Raw genomic sequence first — 15,623 nt, forward strand, 5'->3', positions numbered from 1 at the left:
CTCTGTATCTCTGTCTCTCTGCACTGTTTTCGTGGTGAAGGAGAAGCCATGTACCTTCCTGCATGATCTGTGCTCAGCTCACAACCACCCCATGATTGAGGACACCCCTCCTTCTAGAAGGCTCCCAGCTAACAGATGCAGAAGGAGTGAAGATTGAAATAGGAGACCCCATCTTGAGACCCTCCTGGAACAGTGCCCCTGGGCCGCGTCCCCACTTCGGGACGTGGGATCTCGGTGCCAGGTGTGCGCTGCCTGACCCCAATCCCGTCGGCGTGTGGGCCCTTCCTCAGCCCAGGTGATTCCCTGTGGGCATGGGACTGGGCAGTGCTCCCCACGGCTGCTGGGCCCCAGGACCGGCCTCCAAGGCTGAACCACGGCTCTGCCAGCTCCACAGAGAGCCAGCAGCTCACCCGACAGGGACCAAGATGACAAGGTGCTCAGGGCCGCCCTGTGCCCCAGGACCCAGCTGCAGCCCCAGCAGGACAGGGCTGGGGGGCGGGGGCACAGTGGGACTCCTGAGGACGAACGGCCAGCGCCCTGGGTGAACTCAGTGCCGTGAGGAGCCTGTGCACCGGGTGTGGTGGGCGCGTCCTCGTGACCCTATGTGTGCTGTAGGGTGGCTGTGCCCGCTGCCCTCACCACCTGCTGTCCGGGGCCCAGCCTCCCTCGATGGGGCTGGAGGGTGGATCCAGCAGGGACGGCGTGATGCTCAGAGTCATCGCGTAGTGACAAGGACGGGGGCTGCTCTCAAAGCTCCTGAATGTTTTAGTGGGTCACAGTGAAGGTTCACAGGCCTCGGGGGACATGGCCTAGACTGGGCGTGGGTCCAGCCCCTTGGCAGGCAGTGGGTACACGGCGTGTCCTCCTCCATCCCCATCTGTCTGGTCCCCAGCCACACGCTGAGCCTGGGTCCCCGACCCCCACCCCATCCGGCAGCTCAGGCCCAAGTCCCTGTCCCCTCCCCACATCCCCTCACAGCAGGTGCTTCAGAGGGGCCCTGGCACGTGACCAGTGTGGGGGAGGTGCTGTGGGGACTGGGGACCACACACGGCACCCGGCCCAGTGCCGGGGGAGGCGGGTCAGGGCCCAGGTCTCCCAGGCCCAGGCTGTGCGTGTTGGAAGCCCCATTGTTGATGGAGTCAGATGCCCACATCCTCATCCCCTCCTGGGGCCCCTTCTCCAGGATCCCTGGGTTCAGTCAGAGCCCAGCCAAGGTCCCCTCCCTGGCCAGAGGCTTCACTGGCTCGGTCACCCTCACCTCACTGCCCCGACCTCCTCACCCCTGCCAGCCTGGCCACTCTGGGCTGCTCCTGGCCTCCTTCCCACAGACACGGACCCACAGGTTCTCCAGGCCCTCCAGGACCTTCTCACACTCCACAGCCCCTGCCCCTGTCCTGTTGACCTCCCAGCGTCCATCCCTGTCCTCGGGCTGCACTCTGCTGGCTGTCCTGTTCTCTGACCATCCCCCACTGTCCAGTCCCTCTTGGGAGACCTGAGGCCGTCCTGGGCTTCAGCCCCCAGGGCTGGGGTCGCAGTGCCCAGGGTCCCGGGACCTCCTGCTCCCGCCTCTCGCATGTTGTTACCCACCCCAGCCCGATGTTCAGGGTCCTGTGTGGATCTGTGGGTTTCCCCGAGGCTCAGAGGCCTGCCCTGGCCAGCACAGATGGGGAACAGGGCGAGGGCTGGGTGATAGCCCAGTGACCTCGGGGGCCAGGCCTTGGAGGTGCAGGTGGGCCCGTGCTGCCGTGCCCCCCACCCACAGACAGGCCCCGGCTCTGGCCCAGCACCCGCTCGGCCGCTCCCAGCTGCAGGCTGAGCTCTGCCCATTTGCTCCTGGGCCCTGTGTGTTTGGGTGTGAGTGTGGGTATGAGTGTGATATTGACTTAGTGTGTGGCTGTGAGCGTGCGTATGTTTCTGTGTGTTTGTGTGTGAATGTTGTATAATAGTTGTGGTGTGTGTGTGTGTGTGTGTGAGAGGGGCTTGCACATGAGTTCCTGGGCCCATCTTGCTGCCTCTTTCTCTCCCTGTGTGTTCTCTGCCTCTGTTGTGTTCTCTCTGTATTTCTGTGTCCATGTCTCTTTTTCCCTGTTCCCATCTCCTCTCTGTTTCTTCCATCTCTGTCTCTGTTTCTTCTTATCTCTGTCATCTCATCTCTCTCTCTTTCTGTCTCTTGTGCCTCTGTCCCTCCCCATCCCTGTCTCTTATCTCTCTCCATCCCCATCTGTCTCTCTGTGTCTGTCTTTGTCTCTCCTTTCCTGTCTCTCTTATCTCTCCCCATCCCTGTCTCTGTCTATGTCTCTGTGTCTCTTGTCTCTCCCCTCAGATAGACCGTAGTTGACCCTGGCTGACCTCTGCCTAACCCTGGACCTGGAAGGCCCTAGCTGACCCTAGGCTGGTTGGGGCTGGGCCTCCCTGTGGCTGCAGCCCCTCGCTCAGGCCCCAGGCGCACCTGGCCAGGTCTCGGTTTCGGGACATGTTTCTCAACACAGCGGTTCTCTGGCTGGAACACCTGGCCTGGGCTGTGTTCACAATGACTCAGCCGCCCCACGGGGCTATTTTGGATATTTCGGCAGGTCTATTCAAGAGGCTTCAGGAGAGAGAGAAAAGCAAGAGAATACAAACAGCATGGCCTCTCCCCACTTCCTGTCCCCACTCCTGTACTGTACCCCCTCCGCAGTGCTAGGTCCAGACCTGGCGACCCTTAGGGGCTGGGGCTGGGTGTAGCTCACAGGGCCTGGTCTGGTCCTCTCCCCACCAAGTCCTCCTGGGGCCTACACACCCCTCTGAGCCTGGAAAAATGGAGCAAGTCATTGGGGTCATTTCTTCATCTACCAGCAAGTGGATGCGTTGAGAGGGTCTCGGCTTCCCTGGAGGCCTCCCTCCACCACTGCAGGTCACTTACTAATGAGGGCCAAGGCTCAGAAATCAGACAGCACTCAGTGTCTAGACAGACTGATACATGCTCAGAAAAGGAATCAGACTTCAAAATGAATATGTACAAGAAAAGAACCAGGGATCAGTGATCAGGAACAGGGATCCGTGGTCTGGTCCACGGCTCAGTGGTCAGGAACAGGGCCCAGTGATCAGGACCAGGGCTCATTAATCAGGATCAGGGCCCAGCGATTGGGTCCAGGGCTCAGTGATCAGGAACAGGAGTCAGTGATCAGGACCAGGGCCCAGTGATCAGGAACAGGGGTCAGTGACTGTGTCCAGGGCTCAGTAATCAGGACCAGGGCTCAGTGATCAGGACCAGGGCTCAGTGATCAGGAACAGGGGCTAGTGATCAGGAACAGGGCTCAGTGATCAGGACCAGGGCCCAGTGATCTGGTCCAGGGCTCAGTGATCAGGAACAGGGGTCAGTGACTGGGTCCAGGGCTCAATAATCAGGACCAGGGCTCAGTGATCAGGAACAGGAGTTAGTGATCAGGAACAGGGCTCAGTGATCAGGACCAGGGCCCAGTGATCTGATCCAGGGCTCAGTGATTTGGTCCAGGGCTTAGTGATCAGGAACAGGGCTCAGTGATCAGGAACAGGGCCCAGTGATTGGTTCCGGGGCTCAGTGATCAGGACCAGGGCTCAGTGATCAGGAACAGAGCCCAGTGATCAGGTCCGGGGCTCAGCAATCGGCAACAAGGGTCAGTGATCAGGGCCAGGAGCCAGTGATCAGGACCAGGGGCCAGTGATCTGGTCCAGGGCTCAGTGATTAGGAACAGAGGTCAGTGGTCAGGATCAGAGCTTAGTTACCAGAAATAGGGTCCAACGATCAGGATCAGGGCTCAGTGATAAATACCAGGGTTCAGTGATCAAAAGTAGGACTGAGTGATTAGAATCAGCGCCCAGTGATGAGGACCAGGACTGGATGATCAGCACCAGGACTCAGAAGTCAAGAGCAGAGCCCATTGATCAGGACCAGGATTCAGGGACCAGAACCAGGGGCTATTAGTCAGAACCAGAGCCCAGTGATCAGGAACAAGACCCAGTGATGAGGGCCAGGGCTCAGTGATTAGGACCAAGATTCAGGGATAAGAACAGGACCCAGTGATCAGGACCAGGACACAGTGATCAGGGCCAGAGCTCAATGATTAGGACCAGGACCCAGTGATCAGGACCAGGGCTCAGTGATCATAACTAGGGCTCAGTGATGAAGACCAGGACCGAGTGACCAGGACCAGGGCCCAGTGATCTGGTCCAGGGCCTAGTGATCAGGACCAGGGCTCAGTGATGAGGGCCAGAGCTCAATGGTCAGGACCAGGACCCAGTGATCAGAACCAGGGCTCAGTGATTGACTATTTACTAGGACCAGAGCTCAGTTATTGACTATTGACTGGGACAAGGGCTCAGTGGTCAGGACCAGAGCATAGTTAGCAGGACCAGGGCCCAGTGATCAGGGCCAGGGCTCATTGATCCAGAACATGGCCCAGTGATCAGGATCAAGACTCAGCGATCCAGACCAGGACTGAGTTAGAACCACAGCCTAGTGATCCAGACCAGGGCTCAGTGATCACGACTGGGGCCCAGTGATCAGGACCAGAATTGAGTGATCAAGTCTAGGACTCAGGGATCAGGACCAAGACTCAGTAATCAGGACCAGAGCTCAGGGGTAAGGACCAGAACACAGTTAGCATGACCAGGGCCCAGTGATCAGGAGCAAAGCCCTTTGATCAGGGCCAGGGTTCGTTGATCAGGAGCAGGGTTCAGTGATTAGGATCAGGGCTCAGTGCCCAGTGCCCAGTGACCAGCATCAGGATCTAATAATCAGGACCAGAGCTGAGTGATCAGGATCAGGGCTGAGTGATCAAGTCCAGGGCTGAGTGATGAGGACTAGGATGGAGTGATCAGGACCAGGGCTGTGTGATCTGGACCAGGACTGAGTGATCAGGACCAGGGCTTGGTGGTCAGGACCAGGGCTAGGTGATCAGGACCAGGACTGAGTGATCAGGATCAGGGCTGAGTGACCAGGACCAGGGCTGAGTGATCAGGTCCAGGGATGAGTGACGAGGACCAGGGCTGAGTGACCAGGACCAGGGCTGAGTGATCAGGTCCAGGGCTGAGTGATGAGGACCAGGGCTGAGTGATGAGGTCTAGGGCTGAGTGATGATGACCAGGGCTGAGTGATGATGACCAGGGCTGAGTGATGAGGTCCAGGGCTGAGTGATGAGGTCCAGGGCTGAGTGAGGAGGACCAGGGCTGAGTGAGGAGGTCCAGGGCTGAGTGACGAGGACCAGGGCTGAGTGATGAGGTCCAGGGTTGAGTGATGAGGACCAGGACTGAGTGATCAGGACCAGGGCTGAGTGACCAGGACCAGGGCTGAGTGACGAGGTCCAGGGCTGAGTGACAAGGACCAGGGCTGAGTGATGAGGACCAGGGCTGAGTGATGAGGACCAGTACGGAGTGATCAAGACCAGGGCTGTGTGATCTGGACCAGGACTGAGTGATCAGGACCAGGGCTGGGTGATCAGGACCAGGGCTGGGTGATCAGGTCCAGGCCTAGGTGATCAGGACCAGGACTGAGTGATCAGGTCCAGGGCTGAGTGATCAGGTCCAGGGCTGAGTGATCAGGTCCAGGGCTGAGTGACGAGGACCAGGCTGAGTGACGAGGTACAGGGCTGAGTGACGAGGTCCAGGGCTGAGTGACGAGGTCCAGGGCTGAGTGACGAGGACCAGGGCTGAGTGACGAGGACCAGGGCTGAGTGACGAGGTCCAGGGCTGAGTGACGAGGACCAGGGCTGAGTGACGAGGTCCAGGGCTGAGTGACGAGGACCAGGGCTGAGTGACCAGGACCAGGGCTGAGTGATGAGGACCAGGGCTGAGTGATCAGGTCCAGGGCCAAAAACAGGTGTAGGACTCAGTGATCAGGACTAAGGCTCAGTGATCAAGGCTAGAATTAAGTGATCAGGAACAGGGCCCAAGTAGTAGGACCAGAGCTCAGTGATCGGTAAAAGGGCCCACTGGTCAGGACCAGGGCCCTGTGATCAGGATGAGGACCCAGTGAGGAGGACCAGGGCTATCTAGGTTATGAGGAACAGGGATCCCACATAGTTCTTGGGAGCAGTCTTCTTTGCCATGGTCTCTGGTGAATCCAGCATTCATCCTTGGGCCTCAGCCTCATGCAAGATCAGGTCATTTCTTGATTTTGGGACCAGGGGTACCCTCTGTCCATGCCCACCATGACCACCGTGACACCCAGGGGGACTTTGAAGCAGGCGTTCTCCAGTCTAAAGCCGCCACCCTTTCCCTGACCGCCGTCCCCTCATCCGGAGTCTGTGAACATTTTCCTTGGGACCACTTTATTGCACCTGGAAGCCATGTGGGGCAGGGCGGGTCGGTGACTTCTGAAAGGGCTGAGTTCTGGCAAGCACAGCTGGCTTCTCCAAGAGATTCCTCCACACTTCCTCCCTGCAAAGACAGAGGGGTCACGGCCTGAAGGAGCAGCATCCCTGCCAACGCCCTCTGTCCCAGCCCTGGCCTGGCTCATGGGAGCCTGGACGGAATCCTGGTTACTGCACTGGAGGGAAGCTCAGCCCTGACCCTGGGCCTGCCCGTGTCCCCAGTGTCTACGAAGGGTCCCCCAGGAGAGCACGTCCCCCCACAGTGGGAGCAGGTGGTGCTCTCCTCTTAGCCAAGCACTGCAGCCCACCCCATCCACTGTGGGCTTATACCCCTCCTGGGCTCCCACCTGTGCCTTGCCGGCTCCCGCTCAGTACTGGGGGCCCTCCCTGTTGCCAGATGGGCCCCGGACGCTGGTCACGGTCAGTGCTGTGCTATAGAACAGGCTCAGCAGGAAGAGGGTGAGGAAGGTGATGGTGGTGGGCCACAGGTTGGCACCGGGAGTCTCTTCCTCCAGGGTCTCCTGCGGCAAGTCCAGCACCACATAGGGAGGCAGCATCTGCCAATCTGCAACACAGCAAGAGCCTGCCAGGCCCAGACTCATGTGAACAGCGGCTATGCTTCCTTGGGGTCTGGGGACAGTGGGATCTGGGTCCCCATCTAAGGCCTGAGACTCCCCCAGGGAGGATGAGGAGGCAGGGTCCCAGGTGAGGGGCTGGAACCTTCTGTCTTTGAGGTTCTTAGGGCACTTCAGGGAGAGACTTGGCAGGGCAGAAAGTGGACACCATCTGCTTCTCCAAGGGAAGCTTGAGCCCAAGGTACCCTCCCACCCCTCCCACCCCACCGCGTCTCAGTCCCAGCCACATATTCAGTGACTGGGTCCCGGGGCCAGAGAGGACCAGACACACCCACCCTCAAGGAGATCTGGGTCCAAGACAGAGACCTGGGTGTGACACTCAGTGTGCCAAAGGTTGAATGGGCAAGACCAGAGGCCTCTGTTGCCTTCCCAGGGAATGTGGCTGAGGGGTTACAAGCGAGGGCCAGGTGAGGGCCACCAGCACAGGCATCCTCATTTTCCTCAGGGTCTCAGGGCATAGACCTCCCATGTACAGCTGTACCTGCTTGTCATATGCTGATACATCCAGTCATTCACCTGTCTTTCTATCCTTCCATCCATCTACCCATCCATCCATCTATAAAGCTATTATCCGTATATCTACCCCTCCATCGATAACACTCCTACCCACTCACCCATCCATTCATCCTCCATTCATCTATTAATATAAGGCTATCATTTAAATATCCACCCATATATCTAAAAGCTATTTTCCATCCATTCATCCTTCTTCCATCCATCCATCCATCCATTCACCCATCCATCTATAAAGCTATTTTCCATCTCTTCATTCATCCATTCATAAAGCAATTCTCCATCCAATTATCTTCCATCCACCTATCCTCCATAGATCTACCCACCCACCCACCCATCTATCCTCAATCCTCCATCCGTCCACCCCTCCATCTATCTTCCATCCTCCATCCACCCATCCATCCTCCATCTGCCCACCCATCCATCATCTATTCGCCCACCCATCCATCATCTATTCATCCATCCATCCATCCATCCATCCATCCATCTTCCATCCTTCATTCATCCACTTATCCATCCTCCATCCACCCATCCACTCATCCTTCATCCATCCATCCATCACATATCCATCCGTCTATCCTCCATCCAGCCATTTACCCACCCATCCATTTTACTACCCATCCATCCTTCATCTGCCAATGCTCCATCCACCCATCCATTCATTATATGTCCCAGGATCTACCCATGTGTCTGCCTGATCTCTGTCTGCTGGTTCAGCCCCTCATCTGTTGATTCTCCCTCTTTCCCCCTCTCTTTAAAAGCCCCTCCTCTGGGCCAGGTCCTGGGTCCCATGGGCTGGAGGGCTTCTCTGTGGCAGGACTTCCCGAGTGACCTGTTGCTCTCAATTACCCTCTGGTGACTGGACCCCCAGGGGTGACAGTGGCCTCCACCTCACCTTGGCCCTGAGAGCAGAGGGAGGCAGCCAGAAGGCGGGGGCCCCTGGGGAGGCCCGGAAGATGTCTAAGGCACGAGCAGGGGCCCCACTGCCCCCTTGTGGGAGTCCTGGTGCCAGGTGTCCCCACAGTGGTTGTGGGACTGTTCTTCCACTCCTGGGAGCCCCAGGCAGAAGCCAGAGGCATGCAGAGGGCCCTGGGCAGGCCCTGGCTCACTGGGCTGCTTCTGATGCCACCCCATGCGGTCCCTCCCTGTCTATGCTTTGGGTCCTAGTTGGGCTTAGGAAGGGATGGGAGACTTGGCCAGGCAGGGAGCAGGGGCTGCCTGGGAGGGGTCTGTGGAGTTGATCCCTGAGCTGTGCACAGTGGAAACACAGGGAGGCCAGAGGGGCCTGGGGGAGCAGGCTGAGCCTGGGAATGCCCGCTGGGGGCTTGGGAGGGGACTCCCCTGTCCTTTCTGGAGCTATGTCTGGGCTGTGAACGTTCTGCTCCTGCAGGGCTCAGGCGTATATGTGAGTGTGATTGTGCACTGTGCCCACGTGCCCCGTACAGAGCAGTGTGGTACAGAGCAGTGTGGTTAGCGGGAGGTGCCCCTTTCTGCACGCGTCAGTGGGACGTCCTGAGGCCACCCACTAGGGGGGTGGGGCCCTCCCAGAGCTTGTCCTCCCAGTGGGGCCCTGGAGTCCAGCCCCTCACTCCCTCGCCGCTCCTCCCACTACCTGCCTCTTTCTCCGCCAGCCTGCTCCTCTCACCCTCCCTATTCCCTCCCAGCTGCAGCCAGAGGCGGCTCTCTCAGGGACAAACGGCCATGCCACTGCCCACTCAGAACTCTCCGGGGCATGTGCGTCTCTCAGAACCCACCCTGGGCTGTGCCTGCCTCGGCAGACCTAAGATTTCACACCAGCGAGGCCTCCTGCACCACACACTCTCACACTCACAACTCACACTCACACCAGGGTGGAAAGGCTCATGGGGGTGCCAGGGGCCCCCGAGGCTCAGGGCAGGGGGTATTCTTCCCTTTTCGTGCCCTGGCCCTTTCCCATGTGCTGAGACCCTGAGGATGGACAGACAGGCGCCAGATGGAAGCGTGGGGCTGCTTAGGGGAGCATGGAGTTTATTCAGGGCTGGGGACAGGCGGGCGGCTCAGTAGCAGGTGCCGTCCACCTCCGCCATGACCACAGACACATTGACGTGGGTGGGTTTACCCGCCAGGCGGTCGATGGTCTTCTGTGTGAAGGCCAGCGGCAGGGCCTCGTGGCCCACCATGCAGGAGAAGGTGTCCCCCTTCTTCCAGTCCTCGGCTGCCACGCGCAGTATGCTGGTCACAGCGTAGGTGGTGGTGCCCTGGCTGGGCTCCTGCCGGGATGCCCAAGTCAGGTACTTCTCGCGGGGCAGCTCCTGTGACCCCTGCAGCCAGCGAACCAGCACGTCCTTGGGGCTGAAGCCGCGTGCCAGGCACGTCAGCGTCACCAGCTCGTTCAGGGCCAGCTCCTCCGACGGCGGCGGCAGCAGGTGGACCTCGGGCCGGAACGTGTTTCCTGGAGGGTAGAGAGCCAGGTCAGGGGGCTGGGCAGGGGATGAGAGAGCCCCTCTGCTCCGGTGGACACCCCAGGCTGTGTCCTGGCCCCCTCAGCCTGCCTCAGTTTCCCTCTGTACTTGGCATGATCACCCGAGCCCAGGACTGGGAGGGAGGAGGCAGGCCGGGAATATGTTTTGCAAACCAGGACACTGAGCAGGGCCCCGAGTAGGGTCTGGACCCACCGGACTTGGAGAGGGTGGCAGTTAGCTGGGTCTTCAACTCGGGGTGCTCAGCAGTGCAGGTGAAAGTCTGCCCATGGTTCCATGGGTCGGCACAGCCGGGCAGGACACTGGACACGCTGTAGCAGCCACAGAGGTCACGCTCAGGTGGCCGTTGCACAGCGTTCTTCCCACTTGAGGGCGTCCAGGTGAAGGTGGCACCCGAGGCATTTGTCAGGCCGGTCAGTGTGCATGTGAGGTTCGCTTCTGAACCTAAGAGCAGGTCCTCGAGGGCCGGTCGGTGCAGCGACAGTTGGGGCTGGCCACATGAGGGAGGTGGGCAAGGTGGAGTTGAGGGAGTTGGGGTAGGTCGGGGAACTGGAGTGGAGAAATGGCCTGAGCTGGTCAGCACGCCCTTCCCCGTGCCCCCGCCTCGCCCCTCCTGGCCTGTCCACCACCTCCTGGGGCTCAGCCCGTGGTCCACTCTGGTGTGAGTGACGGGCGGCTCCCTGTGGGGAACACGGGTGCAGGTGCAGTGTCAGGGCAGGACGGGGTGGCCCCGCCCCACTCCCCAGCCTGTCCTCTGACCTCTGCAGGGCACAGTCACATCCTGGCTGGGATTCGTGTAGTGCTTCACGTGGCATGTCACGGACTTGCCGTCCTGGCACTGTGTGGCCGGCAGGGTCAGTTGGCTGCTCGTGGTGTACAGGCCGCCGGTGGGATCCTGGCTGGGTGGGAAGTTTCTGGCGGTCACGCCCTGTCCGCTTTCGCTCCAGGTCACACTGAGTGGCTCCTGGGGGAAGAAGCCCTGGACCAGGCAGGCGACGACCACGTTCCCATCTGGCTGGATGCTGCAGAAGTTCAGTGGGAAGACCTTGGGGCTGGTTGGGGATGCTGGAACACAGAATGCGCTGTGAGGACACGGCCCTCATGCCATGTCCCCAGGAGGACAGGCTGTGCCTGCCTCTCCTCTACACTGGAGGAATCCAGCACAGAGAGGCCTGGTGATGGCCCCAAGGTCACACAGCTCCTGCACCACGGTCCTGCGGTTGGACCCAGCTCTCTGATCCCAGTGACACGGTTTCTGAACATGCTCCTTAGATAGGGCCTCTGACCCAGGCCATCCCAGACACAAGTTGTATTAAACAGGGCTCTGCCATGGAGTGGCTGAGTCCCCTGAGCTCCCTGACCACAGCTCCTGCTCTGGGTGGGGGACATATCTTGCTGTCTCCCCTGCACCTAGAGAGGATTTTGGTGGGGGCTCTGAGGAGGGGGCCTGGGCTCTGAGTGCTGTGTGCATGGGGTAGGGGCGGGGCAGGTTGGCTGTGACCCCACCTCCCTGTCCCCGGTCAGGATCTCAGTCCAACACCCACCACTCCATGAGCCCCACCCCAGGCCCAAACAAGCCACAGTGGACCCCTGTGGCCTATGAGGTCTCGGGACCACAGGCCAACAGGCTAAGCCATGTCCCTGCCAGGCCCTCCAGGACAGGGCCTGCTACACAGGGGAGCTCTGGGCCCAGCCCACTCCAAATTTCCTTCAGGCAATAGGCAAGAGAGAAGACAGAATCATAGTGCAACAGAGCTGCATGGCACTCAGAACCCCTAAGAACACAGCTGGGCTCAGGGCTCTGCAGGTGGAGTCACACTCAACCCACGGCCTCCTTCCCACATTAGCAGCCACCTCAGCCCATCCAGCCCAGCCCAGGCCAGTCCAGCTCAGTCCAGCCCAGCCCAGCTCAGCCCAGGCCAGTCCAGCTCAGTCCAGCTCAGTCCAGCCTAGTCAAGCCCAAGTCAGCCTAGCTCAGCCCAGCCCAGGTCAGCCCAGCTTAGTCCAGCTCAGCCCAGGTCAACCCAGCCCAGGTCAGCCCAGCTTAGGCCAGCTCAGCCCAGGTCAACCCAGCCCAGGCCAGCTCAGTACAGCTCAGCCCAGCCCAGCTCAGCCCAGCTCAGCCCAGCCCAGCTCAGCCTAGCTCAGGACAGCCTAGCTCAGTACAGCTCAGCTCAGCCCAGCCCAGCCCAGTTCAGCCCAGTCCAGCCCAACCCAGCCCAGCTCAGCTCAGCCCAACCCAACTCATCTTAGCCCAGCCTGGCTCAGCCTAGCTCAGCTCAACACAGCTCACTCCATGTCAACCCAACCCAGCTCAGCTCAGCCTAGCTCAGCCTAGCCCAGCCCATCCCAGCTCAGCGCAGCCCACCCCAGCTCAGCCCAGCTCACCCCAGTTTAGCTCAGCTCAGCCCAGCCCAGCTCAGTCCACCTAAGCTTACCCAGCTCAGCTCAGTCTAGCTCAGCTCAGCCCAGCTAAGCTCAGCCCAGCCCAGTCCACTTCAGCTCAGCCCAGCCCAGCTCAGCCCAGCCCAGTCCACTTCAGCTCAGCCCAGCCCAGCTCAGTACACCTAAGCTTATCCAGCTTAGCTCAGTCTAGCTCAGCTCAGCCCAGCCCAGCTCAGTCCACCTAAGCTCACCCAGCTCAGCCCAGTCTAGCTCAGCTCAGTCCAGCTCAGCTCAGCCTAGCCCAGCCTAGCCCAGCCCAGCCCAGCACAGGTCAGCCCAACTCAGCCTAGCCCAGCCCAGCCCATCCCAGCACAGGTCAGCCCAGCTCAGCCTAGCCCAGGTCAGCCCAGCTCAGCCGAGCCCAGGTCAGCCCAGCTCAGTACAGCTCAGCTCAGTCTAGCCCAGTCCAACCCAGCCCAGCCCAGTCCAACCCAGGCCAGCTCAGCTCAGCCCAGCCCAACTTAGCCTAGCCCAGCCAAACCCAGCTCAGCCCAGGTCAACCCAATCCAGCTCAGCTCAGCCCAGGTCAACCCAACCCAGCTGAGCTCAGCTCAGCTCAGCCCAGCCCAGCTCAGCCCAGCTCAGCTCAGCCCAGCTCAGCTCAGCCCAGCTCAGCCCAGCTCAGCCCAGCCCAGCTCAGCCCAGCGCAGCCCAGCTCAGCTCAGCCGAGCGCAGCCCAGCTCAGCTCAGCCCAGCCCAGCTCAGTCCACCTAAGCTCACCCAGCTCAGCTCAGTCCAGCTCAGCTCAGGACAGCCCAGCCCAGCCTAGCTCAGTGCAGCTCAGCCCAGCCCCGCCCGGTCCAGCTCAGCCCAGCCTAGCCCAGCCCAGCCCGGCCCAGCTCAGCCCAGCTCGGCCTAGCCCAGCCCAGCCCAGCCCAGCCCAGCCCAGCCCAGCCCAGCCCAGCCCAGCCTAGCTTACCCCAGCCTAGTCCATCTCAGACCAGCTTAGTTCAGCTCAGCTCAGCCCAGCCCAATTCAGCTTAGCCCAGCTCAGCCCAGCTCAGCGCAGCCCAGTCTAGCTCAGCCCAGTGCAGCCCAGCTCAGCCCAGCCTAGCTCAGCCCAGCCCAGCTCAGCTCAGCCCAGCCCACTCCAGCTTAGCCCAGCTCAGCTCAGCCCAGCCCAGCTCAGTCCAGTCCAGCCCAGCTCAGCTCAGTCTAGCTCAGCCCAGCCCAGCTCAGCCCAGCCCAGCTCAGCCCAGCCCAGCTCAGTCCAGTCCAGCCCAGCTCAGCCCAGTCTAGCTCAGCCCAGTCCAGCCGAGCCCAGCCCAGCCCAGCCCAGCTCAGCCCAGCCCAGCCCAGCTCAGCTCAGCCCAGCCCAGCCCAGCCCAGCCCAGCCCAGCCCAGCCCAGCCTAGCTCAGCCCAGCCCAGCCTAGCTCAGCCCAGCCCAGCCTAGCTCGGCCCAGCCTGGTTCAGCTTAGCTCAGCTCAGCCTGGCCCAGCTCAGCCCGGCCCAGCTCAGCCCAGCTCAGCTCAGACCAGCCCAGCTCAGCCCAGTCTAGCTCAGGCCAGCCCAGCCCAGCTCAGCCCAGCCTAGCCCAGCCTAGCCCAGCCTAGCCCAGCTCAGCCCAGCCTAGCCCAGCCCAGCCTAGCTCAGCTCAGCCCAGTCCAGCTCAGCCCAGCCTAGCCCAGCTCAGCCCAGTCTACCTCAGCTCAGCTCAGCTCAGCCCAGCTCAGCCCAGCCTAGCTCAGCCCAGCTCAGCCCAGCCCAGCCTAGCCCAGCCTAGCCCAGCCCAGCCTAGCCCAGCTTAGCCCAGCCCAGCTCAGCACAGTCCAGGTCAGCCTAGCTCAGCACAGTCCAGATCAGCCTAGCTCAGCTCAGCCCAACTCAGCTCAGCCCAGCTCAGCACAGTCCAGGTCAGCCTAGCTCGGCCCAGCCCGGCCCGGCCCAGCCCGGCCTGGCCCACCCCATCCCATCCCAGCCCAGCCCAGCCCACCCCATCCCAGCCCAGCCCAGCCCACCCCATCCCAGCCCAGCCCAGTCCAGCTCAGCCCAGTCCAGCTCAGCCCAGCTCAGCCCAACCCAGCCCAGCTCAGCCCAACTCAGCCTAGCTCAGCTCATCCAGGCTCAGCCCAGCTCAGCTCAGGTTAGCTCAGCCCAGCCCAGGCCAGTTCAGCCCAACCCAGCTCAGCCCAACCCAGCCCAGCTTAGCCTAGCCCAGCTGAACCCAGCTCAGCCCAGGTCAACCCAACCCAGCTCAGCCCAGCCCAGCCCAGCCCAGCTCGGCCCAGCTCAGCCCAGCTCGGCCCAGCTCAGCCCAGCCCTGCCCAGCTCAGCCCAGCCCAGCCCAGCTCAGCCCAGCCCAGCTCAGCCCAGCCCAGCCCAGCCCAGCTCAGCCCAGCCCAGCCCAGCCCAGTTCAGCTCAGCTCAGTCCAGCCTAGCCTCACTCAGCCCAGCCCAGGCCAGGGCAGCTCAGGGCAGCCCATATCACATGTGTCAGTTGGCTCCAGGTCATCTTCTTCTCTGCCCTCTGGCTCGGCTCAGCCTAGGCCTCGGCTCAGCCATGAAAGCTGTTCACCTTGTATCCCAGGAAGGGCCGGGTCATCCCAGCTTAGGCCTGGCCAGCCTGGCTCAGCCTCCAATGCCCAGATCCTTCCTGCCCGGTTAGGAAGTCCTGCCCTGTGGTTCCAGAGTCCCTGTGGTGACCTCTTTTGTCCTTCCCTCTTGTCTTGGTGCCTGTTCTCCACCTTTTGCTTCCAGAAGGGGCCAGGACCAGCCTGGCTGGATTCCTCAATATGCAGAGGAGGAGACGGAGGCCTGGAGACCTCCAAGACCCACCTGGTCAGGCTGCTGGAGGGCCCGCAGGGCTGAGTGGGCGGCCTCCGGCATGCAGGCCCTCATGGCAGGTCCACCCTCACAGGCGTCTGGCTGCCTGCCAAGAGGGCTGCTGTGGGGACGGAGCCCTGGCCCGGCCCAGGCCCTGCCTTGTTGGCCGTCTGTCCTTAGCAGAACCCTGCTCTGCCGCTCTGGCTGTGTCCACAGATGTGGCTGGATGCTGAGGGCTGGAGGGGAGGGCCTGCATGCCTGTATGTCTGGCCTACAGATGGGGTCACTCGCCCACTTCCTGCCCCAGCAGACACGGCCGCACGGCTCCACGTCATGTCTGCCCTGTGGTCTGGCTGTGGTGGGGCCAGGTGTGTGTGGCCAGGGCTCTGTGACCCCACCGGCCGTGGAGCTTCACGGGTCCACATGGCTCCACAGGGCGGGGTGGGGGCCACGATGCAGGGAAACAGGAACAGACACA

At 61.3% G+C, this 15,623-nt stretch overlaps 1 gene segment (V, D, J or C); it reads right to left on the reverse strand.

Moving 5' to 3' along the window:
* Positions 1-9,464: 9,464 nt before the first annotated feature.
* LOC129013242 (Ig alpha-1 chain C region-like) lies at positions 9,465-15,307 on the reverse strand. The segment is given in 4 exon segments: positions 9,465-9,908; positions 10,132-10,485; positions 10,696-11,001; positions 15,158-15,307. Coding segments are annotated over 3 exon segments (1,001 nt in total).
* Positions 15,308-15,623: the final 316 nt, after the last annotated feature.

Source organism: Pongo pygmaeus, chromosome 15 (assembly GCF_028885625.2).
Source record: "Pongo pygmaeus isolate AG05252 chromosome 15, NHGRI_mPonPyg2-v2.0_pri, whole genome shotgun sequence".
Classification (NCBI taxonomy): Eukaryota; Metazoa; Chordata; class Mammalia; order Primates; family Hominidae; genus Pongo; species Pongo pygmaeus.